Below are 18,217 nucleotides of genomic sequence, written 5' to 3' on the forward strand. Positions count from 1 at the left end.
AATGAAAGGGAAGGATTGGTGTCCTTGGCACTAGGAGAGGTGCGACAGCCCAGCCCCTTTTTCCCCAAAAATCCGACTTTTTCCCCTACTTTCTTTCCAATTCTAAACCCTCTCAACCTCAAGGTTTCAGCAGCAACACTTAGAATCATAAAGACCCTTATTATACAATAGATTCAACTCAAAAATCACAGCCGAAAATCTGTACTAAACCAGCAAGAACTTCAACACAACACCACTACAACTTCAACAACCAATAAATCTTCTCTTGGGATTAAAAATGAGTTGGTGTGTGGGGGTATGAACCAACCAACACTACGGATCATCAATCTCTCAACATACAATAGATCACAACTCAAATACATAGCCCAATCCTGTCCCACAACCAACAATAACTTCAACAACACAACTAACAACATCAACAACAACTAACAACTTCAACAACTTCAACAACAAATCCAATCTTTTCTCAAATCATAAAATGAGTTTGGTGTGTGGGGGAAAGGATCAACCCACACTAAAGAACTCACATACCTTGATAGGGATCACCCCCGACGAAAAATCCACGATGATCTCCTTGATTACTCTTCTCTTTCTCCTTTTCCTTCTCTTCTTTCTCTCTTCTCTCCCAAGCCCTAGCTCTTTACTCTTTAAAAAAAAATGAGACAAACTGATATAAAATCAGTCTAACAGTTTAATATAACCAAAACAATTGATTTGTGAAAAGACCAAAATGCCCTTAAATTTCCGGAACGGACTCCCTGCCAACTGCCCAACTTTCAAAGGGCATAACTCGCTCATACGAACTCAGAATAAAGTAAACTCGGTGGCGTTGGAAAGATCGTTCCAAGGGCTTTCTAAACATAACTGTAACTACTCCTGAATCATCCTGAGCTAGGAGTTATGACTGCTCAAAGTTGGCCAAAAACTCACTGATTTCCACACTTAGCCAAATTTCCAGATTTTTGAACTTAGCCAAATTTCCAGATTTTCTGGATTGCCAAATTTCCAGATTTTAAATTTTTCCAAAAATGACTATTTCCAAATTCAAGCTTCTTCATATTCATTTTAAATTGTCGGATGTTACACATTCGTTACTAAAAAAATCACTATTTTCCTATTAAAAATTTTCACTCAAAAATGTTCACCGGCTAGTTTGACCAATATTTTGATTGAATCAGTGAGAAAAAAAAAATTAATACACACAAAAAAAATTAGGAATTTGTTTTTCACTATGTGTTTTTCTAGTGAACTGGTTCGGTGGAAAATGAGTAGAAAAACATGTTTTATAACACAATTTTTTTATTTATAGTGGGAAAAACCTCTATTTCTAGTAATGATTTGACATGTCTTTAATTTAAGACCATAATATTCATAAGTCTTCTCTATTTTTTTTAACATCGTATAAAACAACAAACAAACAAATTGAAATTTATAAATTATAAAAATCACAACCCGAACCCCAAAACCCTAAATCACCAAATCATTAAAGTCAATAAGGACGAACACAACAACCAAAACACTTGAAAATGTATATAAAAGTTACAGAAAAAGGCCACTCCACATTTAGGGCCACCCCCTCAAGCACATGCAACAATAACACATAAAGTTAAAAGTCAAAATTAAAGTCACAAGCCCCATATGGAACTGAATACATATAAGTAATATAGTTGTATCAGCTTGTATATATCAGCATGTATGTACCGTACATATACAATTTGTATCAGTCTGTATTTTTTGTATCGCAAATAAATACAAGCAATATAAGAGTAAACGAATGCAAGTGATACAACCTGTATTAGCTTGTATGTATCGAATATAGCCTGCATCAGACTGTGACACTCTTTAGTGTTGATATTCAAAATGAAATATGAGTGTTGGTATCCATTTTTCCTGCAAAAAAAATGGAGGGAGGTGATTGTAGATTTAGAAAAGTAATACAATAAAGAAGAAGAAAAAAGACTTGAAAACGGATTTGAATAAAAAATTCGACCTCCATTGAAGGAGTTTAAGCTTCAAAAAATGATGGGAGGTGGTGGCTTGGAAAATGGAGAAGAAGAAGAGAAAATAAAATAAAAAATAGCTAAATTAAGTCTTTCACGCTCTATTGTTGAGTGTATCACACTCACTTTGACATGTTAGCAAAAAGTGTCAAAATGACATTACGGACCCTACATGGGGTGTCTAAAATGAACATCGTCCAGTTGAGGTGTCTAAGTGAAACTTAGTGCCAACTTTAGGGGGTCACCGATGGGTTTGGCCTTAATTCGTTGATACAACATATGTATTCAATGAACACAACATGTATCTAGCATATATCTTCTCTCTCTTTCTCAAATCTCGTTCGCCTCTCGCCTCTCGCCTCTCGCCTCTTGTCTCTTGCTATGAATAGTAAATACACAAACTATAGCTATAGATTTCTAATTAGGGCCAAACTAGTTATTTTTAAGATTTCATACTTCTTTTATAATATGGTGAAGTTGATTCATGTCCCTTTAGGCAAGTAACTCAATATTCAACAAAGTGCACCATTTAACCTTTCTAGGTTAGAGGTGCAAACAAATTATATTAGTGTATAATTCTGGAAAATATGTACACAAAATGCCTAGTTTGCGGAGAAACCATGAATACACGTGCACTAAACTTGCCTATAATCCGCCCATAATTTTATGCACGTATTGTTCTAAGTTATCCATATATTAATGGTAAAAAATAACCTTGAACTATTTGAAACAGATCAAGTCTAGTTGGATGGCATTTTTGAGCTAGTTGATTAATGATTTGAGTCAAAAACATAACGGAGGATAAAATTAACCTATCTCGAATAGTTCAGGGGTATTTTAGTCCTGTTCCCTTTTATTTTAACCATAAAGAAATCATGAGAATACACTCATAAACCATATAAAGGGTAAGAATCACGTCTTTCATGGATTAACAAATGTTGAGATTCATAGCTTCTCAACTTACAATGCCTTTGTTCTTCAAGATTTCCCTCTTTTTCTTCTTTTGCTTCTTTGTTAGTTCATCCTCCCCTCTTGATAACAACCACCCATTGGAGTCTCTCACTCTATTTGAACTCACTCAAGTAACAAACATAGTAAAAAATTCCTATTTTCCCCTCAATGTAACCTTTCATTATGTTGGCTTAAATGAACCAAACAAACAATTAGTCCTTTCATGGCTATCATCCACTCATCATCACACCAAGAGTACTACTCCACCTCGCGAAGCTATTGTTATCACTCGAATTGATAAAAAAACACATGAAATCATCGTAGACTTATCGAGTGTTTCAATTTTATCAGATAAAATCTATAATGGACATGGCTACCCCATGCTTACATTACAAGAGCAAACAGCTGCCGATGAGTTACCATTATCATATCCACCATTTATATCGTCCATTAAAAAGAGACGGCTGAAGCTAAAAGAAGTCGCGTGCCAAGGCTGTCCTGTTGGATGGTATGGAGAGAAAAGGAAGAGTACTAATAGAATGGTTAAAGTCATTTGCTATTACTTAGATGGAACAATTAATCTTTATATGAGACCTATTGAAGGAATTACAATTATTGTTCTTCTTGATCAAATGACAATAGCGAGTTATATTGATCGTTTGATTGTTCCTGTCCCTAAAGCTAATGGGACAGATTACATGGGATCAAAGCGGCGGAGATCATCTCATGAATCCAATTCAATAAAAATAGTGCAGCCTGATGGACCAAGTTTTACTCTAGACAACGGAAACACAGTGAGGTAAAGAGTATACTCACTATGTTTCAATATATTTGTCTTACATTCCTTTTTAGTCCGTTCTGGTACATTCTACAATATATCTTCTCTGTTTAAGACCAAAATATTCAAAAGTCTTCTTTACTTTCTTAAACTCTGTGTCAAGTCAAAACTAGACAAACAAATTGAAACAGAGGGCTTTGAGAATACTATCTTTTGGTGAAGAATGACATGTTTTTTTCTTGCTTTAGGTGGGTCGATTGGAAGTTCCATGTAGCGTATGACATGAGAGCGGGAATAATCATATCACTAGCATCGATGTTTGATGCTGACAAAAGAGAATTTCGAGTGTAATGTACAGAGGATTTGTGTCTGAAGTTTTTGTGCCATACATGGATTTAACTGAAGAATGGTACTACAGGGCTTATTTCGATGCAGGTGAATTTGGATTCGGTCTATGTGCGGTAGAGCTTGAACCATCAAAGGATTGTCCAGAGAACGCGAAGTTTATTGATGGCTACTTCATTTCACAAGATGGTACACCAGGGAAAATGCCTAATGTAATTTGTATATTCGAACGTTATGCTGGAGATATCATGTGGCGCCATACAGAGGATGCAATTCCCGGAAAAAAGGTAAGTTAGTATAGTATATAATGCTCTTGTTTGATAAATTGTTTTCGGATTAATTAGTACTTCTCTTTCATTTCAAAATTTGGAGCTGCAGATACGAAAGGTTAGACCGGAGGTAAGCCTGGTGGTGAGAATGGTGTCAACTGTTGGGAATTATGATTACATTACTGACTATGAATTCAAACAAAGTGGCACCATCAAAGTCACGGTAAGTAAACCACTTTCATGAGTAAGACTAGTAAAACGTATGTTTTAGGTGTAGCTTATACTAAGTATCAACTCTTTCTGAATTCATTGTCATGTACAGGTTGGGTTAACTGGTCTACTTGAAGTAAGGGGATCGATATATGCTCATAACGACCAGATAAAAGAAGAAGTGTATGGTACACTAATAGCAGAAAACACATTAGGTGCATATCATGATCATTTCTTTACCTATCACCTTGATTTAGACGTAGACGGTCATGAAAATTCCTTTGTGAAAAATAACTTAAAAACTAGACGCATGATCAATAAAAGTTCACCAAGAAAGAGTTATTGGACAGTTGTTAGTGAAACAGCTGAAACAGAATCAGATGCAAATATTCAGCTAGGTTCATCACGAGGCGCCTTTGAAATGGTAGTGGTGAACCCCAACAAGAAGACTAAGGTTGGGAATGAAATAGGCTACTGTTTGATCCCGGGTGGATCTGCAACAAGTCCATTGTTAAGTGACGATGATTATCCACAGATCCGCGGAGGTTTTACCAAGTACAATGTGTGGGTAACACCTTATAACAAGTCGGAGAAATGGGCAGGAGGATTATATACTGATCAAAGCCATGGGGATGATACATTAGCCATATGGAGCCTCAGGTAATACACGCAATAGATTCTATATAGTACTCTCTTGTTTCAGGTCATTTGTCTAACTTTCTTTTTAGTCTGTTTCAAAAAGAACGTCTCTTTCCTATTCTGACAACTCTTTAATTCTAACTTTCCGAGGTATTTCTTTTATGATAATGCAGGGATAGGGAAATCAAGAACAAGGATATTGTATTATGGTACACATTTGGTGTTCATCATGTACCCAAACTAGAAGATTTTCCAATTATGCCAACATTAAGCACTAGTTTTGAGCTCAAGCCTACTAATTTCTTTCAGCATAATCCAGTTCTTTAATAAGTCAAGTTGGCAAACTTTGTACTATCATAAATGGATAATGTCCTAATTTATGAAAAAAAATTCTACTACTATTGTCATTAAATAAAGTCAGCTCTTGGCCATGCTTATACTTTATGCATCTAACAATCTTATTGTCACAAAAATGTTATGACATGTTAATGATAAATTAAAATAGTCACATAACTACAAAACTAGAAGTTACTGTACTAGTAGTACTTTAAGACCTTAAACTTCAAAAATCTTTGTTTTCTTCTTAAAGTTCACATCATTCAAATTATGTCACATAAATTAAAGCGCGATGAGTATAATTTTTATGATGTATGCCAAACTCAAACATATCTTTCTCTCCGGACAAAACAATCTCGTGCAAATTTTGGAGAGAAGATAAGAGAGACTGTTTCTTCTTATTTCATTATTTTTTTCTGGATATTACAACGAATTCGACACTCCCTGTGAATGTTCACCACAAAATGAGCTAGAAATGGCCTACAATAACAATTTTCTGGTAAGCAAACTTATATTTACAAAAGAAAAAATGTCTAATAACAATAAAACAAGCACCATATCCAGGAAAAAAGTACAAATACTAAGACATCCATGGTACAAAAGGTACTTTAGTTGTAAATTGAATATTGAAGGAGTAAACAAATATTGATAACTTGTATAGTTGTGTTAAGTGCATTGAGTATATTTGGTTGTGGTGTTTCATCCTCTTCTGTTTCATACTTGTACATGGATGTTTGAATTTGGTATACATCATGAAAGTTATACTCATGGCGTTCTAATTTATATGACATAATTTGAACGACGTGAAATTTAAGAAGAAAACAAAAATATTTGAAGTTTGTGATCTTAAAATACTACTTGAATAGTATCTTATAGTTATAAGACTTTTTAAATTTATCATAAACATGTCATAACATTTATGTGACGATATGACTGTATCATGAGTACAAAGTTTTCACTCAAGAATGAGATGCATAAAGCATGGCTAAGAGGTGACTTTATTTAATAACAATATTAGTAGAATTATTTTTCATAAATGATGACATTATCCATTTATGATAGTACAAAGTTTAGCCCATTTGACTTATTAAAGAACTGGATTATGCTGAAAGAAATTAGTAGGCTTGAGCTCAAAACCAGTGCTTAATGTTGGCATAATTGGAAAATCTTCTTGTTTGGGTACATGATGAACACCAAATGTGTACCATAATACAATATCCGTGTTCTTGATTTCCCTATCTCTGCATTATCATAAAAAAATTACTCCGGAAAGTTAGAATTAAAGAGTTGTCCGAATAGGAAAAAGACGTTCTTCTAAAACAGACTAAAAAGGAAATTAAAACAAACGACCTGAAACAAGAGATTACTATATAGAATCTATTGCGCGTATTACCTGAGGCTCCATATGGCTAATGTATCATCCCCATGGCTTTGATCAGTATATAATCCTCCTGCCCATTTCTCAGACTTGTTATAAGGTGTCACCCACACATTGTACTTGGTAAAACCTCCGCGGATTTGTGGGTAATCGTTGTCTTTTAACAATGGACTTGTTGCAGATCCTCCCGGGATCAGACAATAGCCTATTTCATTCCCAACCTCAGTCTTCTTGTTGGGGTTCACCACTACCATTTCAAGGGCACCTCGTGATGAACCTAGCTGAATCCTTGCATCTGATTCTGTTTCAGCTGTTTCACTAACAACTGTCCAATAACTCTTTCTTGGTGAACTTTTATTGATCACGCGTCTAGTTTTTAAGTTATTTTTCACAAAGGAATTTTCATGACCGTCTACGTCTAAATCAAGGTGATAGGTAAAGAAATGATCATGATATGCACCTAATGTGTTTTCTGCTATTAGTGTACCATACACGTCCTCTTTTATCTGGTCGTTGTGAGTATATATAGATCCCCTTACTTCAAGTAGACCAGTTAACCCAACCTGTACATGACAATGAATTCGGAAAAAGTTGATACTTAGTGTAAGCTACGCCTAAAACAGACGTTTTACTAGTCTTACTCATGACCGTGGTTTACTTACCGTGACTTTGATGGTGCCACTTTGTTTGAATTCATAGTCAGTAATGTAATCATAATTCCCTACAGTCGATACCATTCTCACCACCAGGCTCACCTCCGGTCTAACCTTTCGTATCTGCAGCTCCAAATTTAGAAATAAAAGAGAAGTACTAACTAATCCGAAAACAATTTATCAAAAAAGAGCACTATATTCTATACTAACTTACCACTTTTCCAGGAATTGCAAGCTCTGTATGGCGCCACATGATATCTCCAGCATAACGTTCGAATATACAAATTACATTAGGCATTTTTCCTGGAGTACCATCTTGTGAAATGAAGTAGCCATCAATAAACTTCGCGTTCTCTGGACAATCCTTTGATGGTTCAAGCTCTACCGCACATAGACCAAATCCATATTCACCTGCATCGAAATAAGTCCTATAGTACCATTCCTCAGTCAAATCCATGTATGGCACAAAAACTTCAGACACAAATCCTCTGTACAAGACACTTCTAAATTCCTCCTTGTCAGCATCGAAGATCGATGCTAGTGATATGATCATTCCTGCTCTCATGTCATATGCTACGTGGAACTTCCAGTCACCCCACCTAAAGTAAGTAAAAAAACATGTCATTCTTCAGCAAAGTAATCTCAAAGTTCCGTCAAACGAATAATAATTTTTACCTCACTGTGTTTCCATTGTCTAGAGTAAAACTTGGTCCATCAGGCTGCACTATTTTTATTGAATTGGATTCATGAGATGATCTTCGCCACTTTGATCCCATGTAATCTGTCCCATTAGCTTTAGGGACAGGAACAATCAAACGATCAATATAACTCGCGATTATCATTTGATCAAGAAGAACAGTAACTGTAATTCCTTCAATAGGTCTCATATAAAGATTAACTGTTCCATCTAAGTAATAACACATGACTTTAACCATTCTGTTTGTACTCTTCCTTTTCTCTCCATACCATCCAACCGCGAAGCCTTGGCACACGACTTCTTTTAGCTTTAGCCTTCTCTTTTTAATGGATGATATAAATGGTGGATACGATAATGGTAACTCATCGGCAGCTGTTTGCTCTTGTAATGTAAGCATGGGGTAGCCATGTCCATTATAGATTTTATCTGATAAAATTGAAACACTCGATATGTCTACGATGATTTCATGTGTTTTTTGATCAATTCGAGTAATAACAATAGCTTCGCGAGGTAGAGCAGGATGATGAGTGGATGATAGCCATGAAAGGACTAATTGTTTGTTTGGTTCATTTAAGCCAACATAATGAAAGGTTACATTGAGGGGAAAATAGGAATTTTTGACTATGTTTGTTACTTGAGTGAGTTCAAATAGAGTGAGAGACTCCAATGGGTGGTTGTATTCAAGAGGGGAGGATGAAATAACAAAGAAGAAATAGAAGAAGAAGTGGGAAATCTTGAAGAACAAAGGCATTGTTAGTTGAGAATTTATGATCTCAAAATTTGTTGATCCATGAAAGACATAATGCTTACCCTTTATATGGTTTAGGAATAATACATTACCCTTAACTTGGTTTAGCTGTCAGTAATGACCTTTAACTTTGGGTGTGCTCAAGTAGGCACTTAAGCTAGTATAAAATTAAACAAATAGACAAATTCATTCTATATGGGATCCTACATGACAATTTTGTGTACAAAGTGGTGTCCTACGTGTATTATATATGCCTTGTAGGATACTGTGTCTACTTGTTCAATTTTAAGTTGAAGGTATTATAGTAATTTAACATTCAAGTTAGGAGTTCATCCTTTTAAGGTAGTATATATATATATATATAGAGAGAGAGAGAGAGAGAGAGAGAGATAGATAAATAGATAGATATTATCACGTATTTTTACCTATTGCTTCTTAACCTTTCACATTCTTTATTAAGAAAAGTTTAAATGTTTCTAAATTAATACGTTTCTATTCTTTGTTAATGGTTAATACAAGAAAAAATTGGAGAGTCCCTACTATAGTAACTACTGCTACTTGTAACCTTTCTTGATTCTTCTAAGGGTCTTCTTCTAATTACTTTTAGTTGTTTTTATCTCCTATATTTTTGTCTAGCTGGTCCCCTTCAGAATAATAAACATGTGACTTGGTTTGTTCAGTATTCTTTAGTTGTTCTTTCTTTGTCCAAAACAATATATTTCAAAATATTTTCAATTTTTTAAAAATATAATTAAAAAAAGTTTTTAAAAACTTAATTAATGAGATATTTTTATGATTTACTAGCTCTGGAATAATCAAGGAACACACATTTGAGAATACGAGGGGCTATTATCTATCACATGATAAATTTGGGTGTTCATGGACAATGACATGAAAGAGCAAGAAAAACTAGCTGCTACTAGCTAAAGAATGAATAGTAAATAGGTCATCAAATTGAGTATCTTATACTTTCCTGGCACATGTACAAACACAATAGAGAAAGTGACAATTGACTAATTTATAAGAAATCATCCAATAATATTGAGGAACTAATTATATCAAAAACAAATATTATGATTAAAAATATGTAGAAGATAAAGGTTATTAAAGAGTAAGAATTTTACAATATTTCAAGCTCTTAATATATGTGACACACGAATAAGTTATCTAGTATATAACAAAGAAGAAATAGAAGAAGAAGAGGGAAATCTTGAAGAACAAAGACATTGTTAGTTGAGAAGTTATGAATCTCAAAATTTGTTGATCCATGAAAGACATAATGCTTACCCTTTATATGGTTTAGGCATAATACATGACCCTTAACTTGGTTCTGTCAGTTATGACCTTTAACTTTGGGTGTGCTCAAGTAGGCACTTAAGCTAGTATAAAATTAAACAAATAGACACATTTATTCTATATGGGATCCTACATGACAATTTTGTGTACAAAGTGGTGTCCTACACGTATTATATATGCCTTGTAGGATACTGTGTCTACTTGTTCAATTTTAAGTTGAGGGTATTATAGTAATTTAACATTCAAGTTAGGAGTTCATCCTTTTAAGGTAGTGTGTATGTGTGTGTGTATATATATAGAGAGAGAGAGATAAATAGATAGATATTATCACGTATTTTTACCTATTGCTTCTTAACTTTTCACATTCTTTATTCAGAAAAGTTTGAATGTTTCTATATTTATACTTTTCTATTCTTTGTTAATGGTTAATACAAGAAAAAATTGGAGAGTCCCTACTATTATAACTACTGCTACTTGTAACCTTTCTTGATTCTTCTAAGAGTCTTCTTCTAATTACTTTTAGTTGTTTTTATCTCCTATATTTTTGTCTAGCTGGTCCCCTTCAGAATAACAAACATGTGGCTTGGTTTGTTCAGTATTCTTTAGTTGTTCTTTCTTTGTCCAAACCAATATATTTCAAAATATTTTCAATTTTTTAAAAATATAACTAAAAAAAGTTTTTAAAAACTTAATTAATGAGATATTTTTATGATTTACTAGCTCTGGAATAATCAAGGAACACATATTTGAGAATATGAGGGGCTATTATCTTTCACATGATAAATTTGGGTGTTCATGGACAATGACATGAAAGAGCAAGAAAAAATAGTTGCTACTAGCTAAAGAATGAATAGTAAATAGGTCATCAAATTGAGTATCTTATACTTTACTTGCACATGTACAAACACAATAGAGAAAGTGACAATTGACTAATTTATAAGAAATCATCCAATAATATTGAGGAACTAATTATATCAAAAACAAATATTATGATTAAAAATATGTAGAAGATAAAGGTTATTAAAGAGTAAGAATTTTACAATATTTCAAGTTCTTAATATATGTGACACACGAATAAGTTATCTAGTGTATATATATATATATATATGCTTTATAGTTGTTGATTTGGTATAAACAATTTAGAACATATATCAATTAATGGATGGACTGCAAATATACATTTATATATGTTTTATAGTTGTTGATTTGGTATAAACAATTTAGAACATATGTCAATTAATGGATGGACTGCAAATATACATTTTCTGAGATCTATAAAAAATTCTTTAATTCTCATGTCATATATTTGTTGATTTGATTTAAACAATTTAGAACATATGCCAATTAATGGATGGACAGCAAATATATATTCTCTGAGATGCCTTCATCTGTAAAAATTTCTTTAATTGTCATTGCATGTCTTAGATTTGTATGTCTTATATTTTACTCTTATATTAGAAATGGCTTGTTTCAACATGTCTGTTTTACAGATTTAGGAGGTATTTTAGTCTTTTCAATTCTCGATTATTACTACGTGTCTTCTTGCTGTGTTTTCAATAATTATCCGAGATGACTTCATCAATAAAGGGTTATTTAAGAGAAAATTTTAGAAATAACAACGATAATAAATATAATAAGGTTTTATAGTTATAGTTTTGATAATTGTGCTTCATAACTATAGTTTCGTTTGCTATGAAATGTACAAATAGGGTAAGTATATATACAAATTTTATATTTACACATTTAGGATTTTTTAGAATTTTGTTTGTACACTTTGCTTGTTGTCACGACCCAGGGGTACCCCTAGACGTAACACGGCGTACTTGACCCCGAAGGGATCTCATACAAGCCCTTAGCATATTCATAACATAAGACATGGTAATGATGCTGAAAAATTTAAAACTTTTACAATAGAAGTCTTTCCATAAAAAAAAAAAATCACAAGAGTTTAGACCTTGTCTCACACACCATCTAAAACAATAGAGTACAATCTTAGGGACATAGCCCTTTTCATCAATAGTCTTGAAAATAGAAAATAAAAAAGAAAGCTAGAAATGGATAATCCGTCCTCGAACTTGAGGACTCACCAAGCTTAGGGAATAGTCAACCCAAGCTTCACTTGAAAGGAAAAATGCGTCTCAACGACCAGAACCTACACTTATAAGAAAATGTAGAGAATATGGGTTTGCACAATTAATTGTACTAAGTATGGAGCCATGCATAAAAATCCATAAAGCATGCATAAAAGGGACATTTAGTTGAAATCATGCCTTTTTCAAATTTAAAAGTCATCATGCACATTTAGAGTAATTGCAAGGTCAAATCATACCATAAGCAACCCTGGGTTACCATAATCAGGCATAACTTATCTTGACCTCATCCATAGTCAACACTCATAGTCAAAGAGACATTCATGTTCATAGTCCACAATAAAGGAATTCACTTTTACATTAATTCATATCATGCATACATAGATTCATACATTATCATGTCATAAGTAAACCACATCATAACCTCTCGATAAGTCTACTTTTGCAATGTACAGGTGAAGTCCCATACTCCCACTCACACTAAGCAAGCTTACTAAGAAGTCATGGATATAGCTCATATTCATGTTCATGTTCTTATTCATGGCTCATGTTCATGGTTCATAGTCATGGTACACATTCATGTAAAGCATACATTAACTCATAAAGCATCATGTCATCAAGCACATACCACAATCACTCTCAAGGCTTACTTGTGCAATGCATAAGTGAAGTCCCATACCCCCACTCACACTAAGTAAAACCCCTTAAGTAATCATAGCACATGACTCATGTTCTGGTCCATAGTTCATATTCTTGTTCTTGTCATATCATGGATCATGTTCTTGTCATGTAGGGAAATATAGTCTTAACCGACATAGACCATGTGAGCTACATGGAATTCTATGTCATGAACCCATACCGAAAAGAGGTGTTCTACTTTCCTAAGGTAGAACTTACGTGTTTAGCTTATAGGTGGATCCACTAGCTAAGGACCTATGTGGGCACATAGTTATGGGATAGGGGGATTGCTACTAGAAACTCGGACTAACTGAGGTATAAGGTTTCTATCTCATGCTCCTATCCACTCGGTGCTAAGCTTAATTCCCTTTAATAATCATGTTAAGTCTTTATTTTATATTAATGTTCATGGAAGAATGCCTAGCACTCAAGCCATCATAGTATCCTGATAGCTCGTGGATTCTTTAGGTGAGAATGGCCTTTCACCCGTAGAATCCTTAGTATGTGAGTAAAACTTTCACATCATGTTCATAGTGTTTCATGAGAATGACCTTTCAATCAACACAACATTATTATCATAATCATAGTCCTTTAATGCATAGTCATGTGTAAGGGTCTAGGGGAGAAGGATCTTGCATCAATACCGCCAATACACAATAGTCATAGGATCATCATTACATAGGTGAATCATGAGTTCATATAAAATCTTCATCAACATATACAAACCCTAGCAATTTGCCCTTCAAGGCTATAAATCACATTCAACCCTAACTTTTTGAAATCACTACATTACATAGGGGAAACCATGATTCAATAACATAATCCATGTAAACATAATCAATTGTCAAGCTTCCGTGATCAATCAAGTCATACCTTAGTTCACAATTTAGAAAGAAAGGGGAATCATGGGTGTCACGCCCTGAGACTACCCCCGAGACGCGGACACGGGACCTAGGACCATAAGTGATTCCAAGCTAACCTTGCTGGCCTAATCATGAGCATACTAAAGATAATAAACTGATGCGGAAGCTAAATCATAAATAAAAATGAAAAGATGGGGAATACCTATATACTATAACTGAGATAAATGATAATTGATGAGTTTAATACAAAGATGATATTAACTCAATTTTAAGCTGAATCTAACTATGTTTGAAAATAGCCTCTAACTGACTAGAAATGATGGGACAGGTCCTAGCTAAGTCTAGCAAAACTGAAACTAAGAACTAAAAATACTGAAAAGAAACTCATGACTATTGTCCTCGGAGAATAAGGACTCACCACTGATTCTGCTGAACTGGAGATCAGGAACCGATCTAAGCGTGATCTGGATACTAAGAACCTGAACCTACATCATGAGAAGATGTAGCGCAGAGTATGCGTCAGTACTTGAAAGGTATTGAGCATACAAGATAGAATACAACTGAAATAACATATAACTGAATAAAGCAAATAAGCAATGATATAATCTGAACATGATATAGATACTGAATGTTGAGATAACTGAATGCAGTGATCAATTTATAACATGCTGAAACTGAATACTGGATATACTGATAAATGGTCAATGTAATAGAATCTGACTGAACTGTGGAAGCTACTAATAACTGATAATAAAACGACATGAGCTAAATGTGGAGTCCGATGTATACGCCTCATCGAGAGGATCCAATATGCCCGGCCAAAGGTATAGAGGCATGCTGGCGTGATCACTGAAATGATGCCCACAGAGAGGACTTACAACCTATGTGGCTAGTAGTTCTGGGACTATTTGGGTACGCTGAACCCTAGTCCAACTTGGTATTATGCTACTCCCAATAGATTAAATGATTAACACATTATGACTAAATTTATGTAAGTTATTGGATAGCTCGAAATGAACATACAAACTAAGTATGCAACAATTAAATTGATATTGATGCATTAATAACTGAGGCATGTATAACTAAATAACTGAAATATCTGACCTAGCATGTGTAATTCAAGAACTAAAGAAATACATAGCTAAGCTTCTGAAATTCATGAAATAAACTGAGCATAACATGATAATTTGATTTGGAACATTTAAAATCTAATTCATGATGATCTGTCGAAATTCTAGAAACCCTAGGTCTGTTCATAATCATGGAATCAAGAATCTGTCACGCCCCGAGACGCGGACACAGAACCTAGGACCACAAGTGATCCCAAGCTAACCCTGCTGGCATGATCATGAGCATACTAAAGAAAATAAACTGATTCGGAAGCTAAATCATAAATAAATCTGAAAAGATGGGGAATACCCATATACTATAACTGAGATATATCAAATCTGATGAGTTTAATACAAAGAAGATATTAACTCAATACTAAGCTGAATCTATCTATGTCTGAAATAAGCCTCTAAACTGACTAGAAATNAAACATTTTTCGAAATATAAGTTGGAAAAGGCCCAAAATGATACCCTAACACATCAAAAATGACTTATATTTGTTATCCCCCATGCACACACTTAAGTTATGAGCACTTTAGCATTTATCAATAACGCGCATTTAAGTATAAAAATAAATGCTTACAAGTTACAACTAATTAAATGATTTGATCATTTTATAAGCTTACTCAAACACCCTCTGATCGTACATACCCCGTTGAAGACCATAAAGCCAAGGTCAAGATCGATGTCATTGACAGTAACGGTCTTAGCATGGCCGCCTAGATAATGTTCCTTCTCATAAACCACAACTTTGACACCAGATTTTGCCAATTCATATGCAGTAACTAGTCCATTTATCCCTGCTCCAACCACTGCTATTTTCATGTTTTTAAAATATAAGCTCCAAAGTTACAAACAGTTAAGAGTTTGATGAAACATTGGTGTATTGAGTCACAAATTTATAATGGATAAGAAATAGTGTGATAGAGTACTAGCACTAACTATAATGTCACCTACCAATATCAACTTGTCCAAGTTCATAATTAAAACATTTTTTTTAAAACCCAAGGATAACCCACAACCGCTACAACCTCTGCAACAGCCTCTGCCTTTCGGGTGAGCACTTTGTATGCACTGGATAAACCCCTCACTGTGTAATAGCCTGCAAACCACACAGGAGATGTAAACCGAACTAGGCAAGCCCTATGCGACAGACTCAACTTAGAAGACATTGAAGGGGGATCGATCTCGGGTCGGATAACCACCCTCCAAACCAACTGAGTCATCCCGAAGGACTCATAATTAAAATGTAATGACCCAGAAGGTCATTTTTGGTAATTTCAAAGTATTCGTTGACTTTAGTTAATTAGTTGATGGGTAATTGTGTATAATTCACTTAATCGATAGTTAATGGGCTAAAGTGATCATTTATTTAAGACCCTATACCATTTGTACCATATAATTAAACTAGTAAAATTATCCGCGCTTCGTGCGGAAATTTAATATCACGGAATTTATAAAATAATACTTAAAACCTATCAGGCATTAAAACTAAAACATTATGTTATCTTACATACAAGATTACGTAGTAACAAACATTGATAATGTAAAGGAAAATGAAAATTATTACACCTTATCATATATCTTTAATAAAATAAGTATAAATTAATGACTGTAAAAATACATATCAGGATTTGTAACATAAGCAATAGTGTCAGTGAGCCACTCAACGGGAGCAACGTACACAAATATTTAATTGTGAAGAAGAAGAATAGGTTCAAAATTTTCGTTGTTTTAAAATGAGAGGAAATCCCTTTATTTATAGACAACAAAGGATAGTGTGAATAAATGTTTATTGTGCCTTATCAGAAATGTTACAACTATTTGAAAAAGTTGCAATCCTTAGAAAAAGTCACAACCTTTCATAAAAGTCACAATTTTTCATAAAAGTCACAACTCTTCATAAAAGTCACAACTCTTCATAAAAGTTACAACTTTTCATAAAAGTCCCAACTTTTCATAAAAGTCGCAACTCTTCATTAAAGTAGCAACTTTTCATAAAAGTCACAACTTTTCATGAAAGGAAAATGCTAGTTTTGAAAATAAATAAATTAAAAGGAAATTCTGATTTGTGATGGCGTCACGTAGGCGGGGCCTAAGATTCTCTTTTATATATATATATATATGATAAAATTAAATTAGTGAAATTTACCACTTTGAATTATACCTAATTATTTTATTTAGAAACAAAAAGGAGATAGGGGAACAACAAAGGAGACGAGTAAGAAACAATCTGATGTGATATTTATATACTTAATGCTTGAAAATTGTTCACTGTTAATATTATTACTCCCTCTGTCCCATTTTATGTGGCACTATTTCCTTTTTGGTCAGTCCCAAAAAGAATGTCACATTTCCTTATATGATAAGTTTATAAAGGTACAATTCCTCTTTTATCTTTATTGGTCCCACTTAATCTTAAAATAATACTCCAATACATTTACGAGGAGAGAAAAAAAAAAGTCTACTTTTTAAAGGGCAATTTGGTAAACATTTCAAAGTCTTCATTTATTTCTTAAATTTCGTGCCCGATCAAATATTGCCACATAAAATGGGACGGAGAGAGTATTATTTAATGAAAGTTGATAGGTATTTGGAAATTTAGGAAATCATTAGAATCATGAAAAAGGGCAAGATTTTGACAGTGGGGTCATGATGTCGCCGCCACTGATTTGTTTTTGTAAAAGTGGCTTCGAAATACTAAAGGTTATTCTGCATATTTGGAATTAGCAAGTATGTTTGTTTGGTACAGTTGAATATTTTTAATAGTTTTTAGAACTTATAAATATAAATCACATTTCATGTTTTTTTCAAATAAATAACAAAAATGAGATATATTTTATAAAAAACTATGGCCTAACAAATTTTGAAACTTCAACTCAAATTGCACCTAAATCTGATTTTAAGAAATATTTGAAAATCTATGATCAAACGCTAACTAAATTTATAACTTCAGAATCTCTAAAGGGCAACTTGAGTTCTAAATTAGTAACACCTTGTGATAGTTAAGATCGTATTAGTAAGATTTTCAACATATCCTACATTAGGAAGATTTAGAAAAATATCATATTTTTAAGATTTATCATAATGCAAATATTAATGATTATTTTTCTGAATCGAATTCACTGTAACATATAATCATGCAACAATAATTTTATCGTTACTCTAGATTGTCT

The 18,217-nt window shown here is 33.6% G+C and overlaps 1 protein-coding gene and 1 pseudogene across 1 annotated transcript; one reads left to right on the forward strand and one right to left on the reverse strand.

Moving 5' to 3' along the window:
* The first annotated feature begins 2,965 nt into the window (after positions 1-2,965).
* LOC125851991 (primary amine oxidase-like) lies at positions 2,966-5,519 on the forward strand (annotated as a pseudogene).
* Positions 5,520-6,615: 1,096 nt separating this feature from the next.
* LOC125851992 (primary amine oxidase-like) lies at positions 6,616-16,267 on the reverse strand. The gene is made up of 7 exons (XM_049531717.1): positions 16,057-16,267; positions 15,693-15,853; positions 8,235-8,989; positions 7,774-8,158; positions 7,569-7,682; positions 6,922-7,469; positions 6,616-6,769 (listed from the first exon to the last, which is right to left on the reverse strand). Exons 1-7 carry the CDS (start codon positions 16,265-16,267, stop codon positions 6,616-6,618), a joined length of 2,328 nt encoding a protein of 775 aa, XP_049387674.1.
* Positions 16,268-18,217: the final 1,950 nt, after the last annotated feature.

Source organism: Solanum stenotomum, unplaced genomic scaffold (assembly GCF_019186545.1).
Source record: "Solanum stenotomum isolate F172 unplaced genomic scaffold, ASM1918654v1 scaffold31399, whole genome shotgun sequence".
In the NCBI taxonomy this organism is placed as follows: domain Eukaryota; kingdom Viridiplantae; phylum Streptophyta; class Magnoliopsida; order Solanales; family Solanaceae; genus Solanum; species Solanum stenotomum.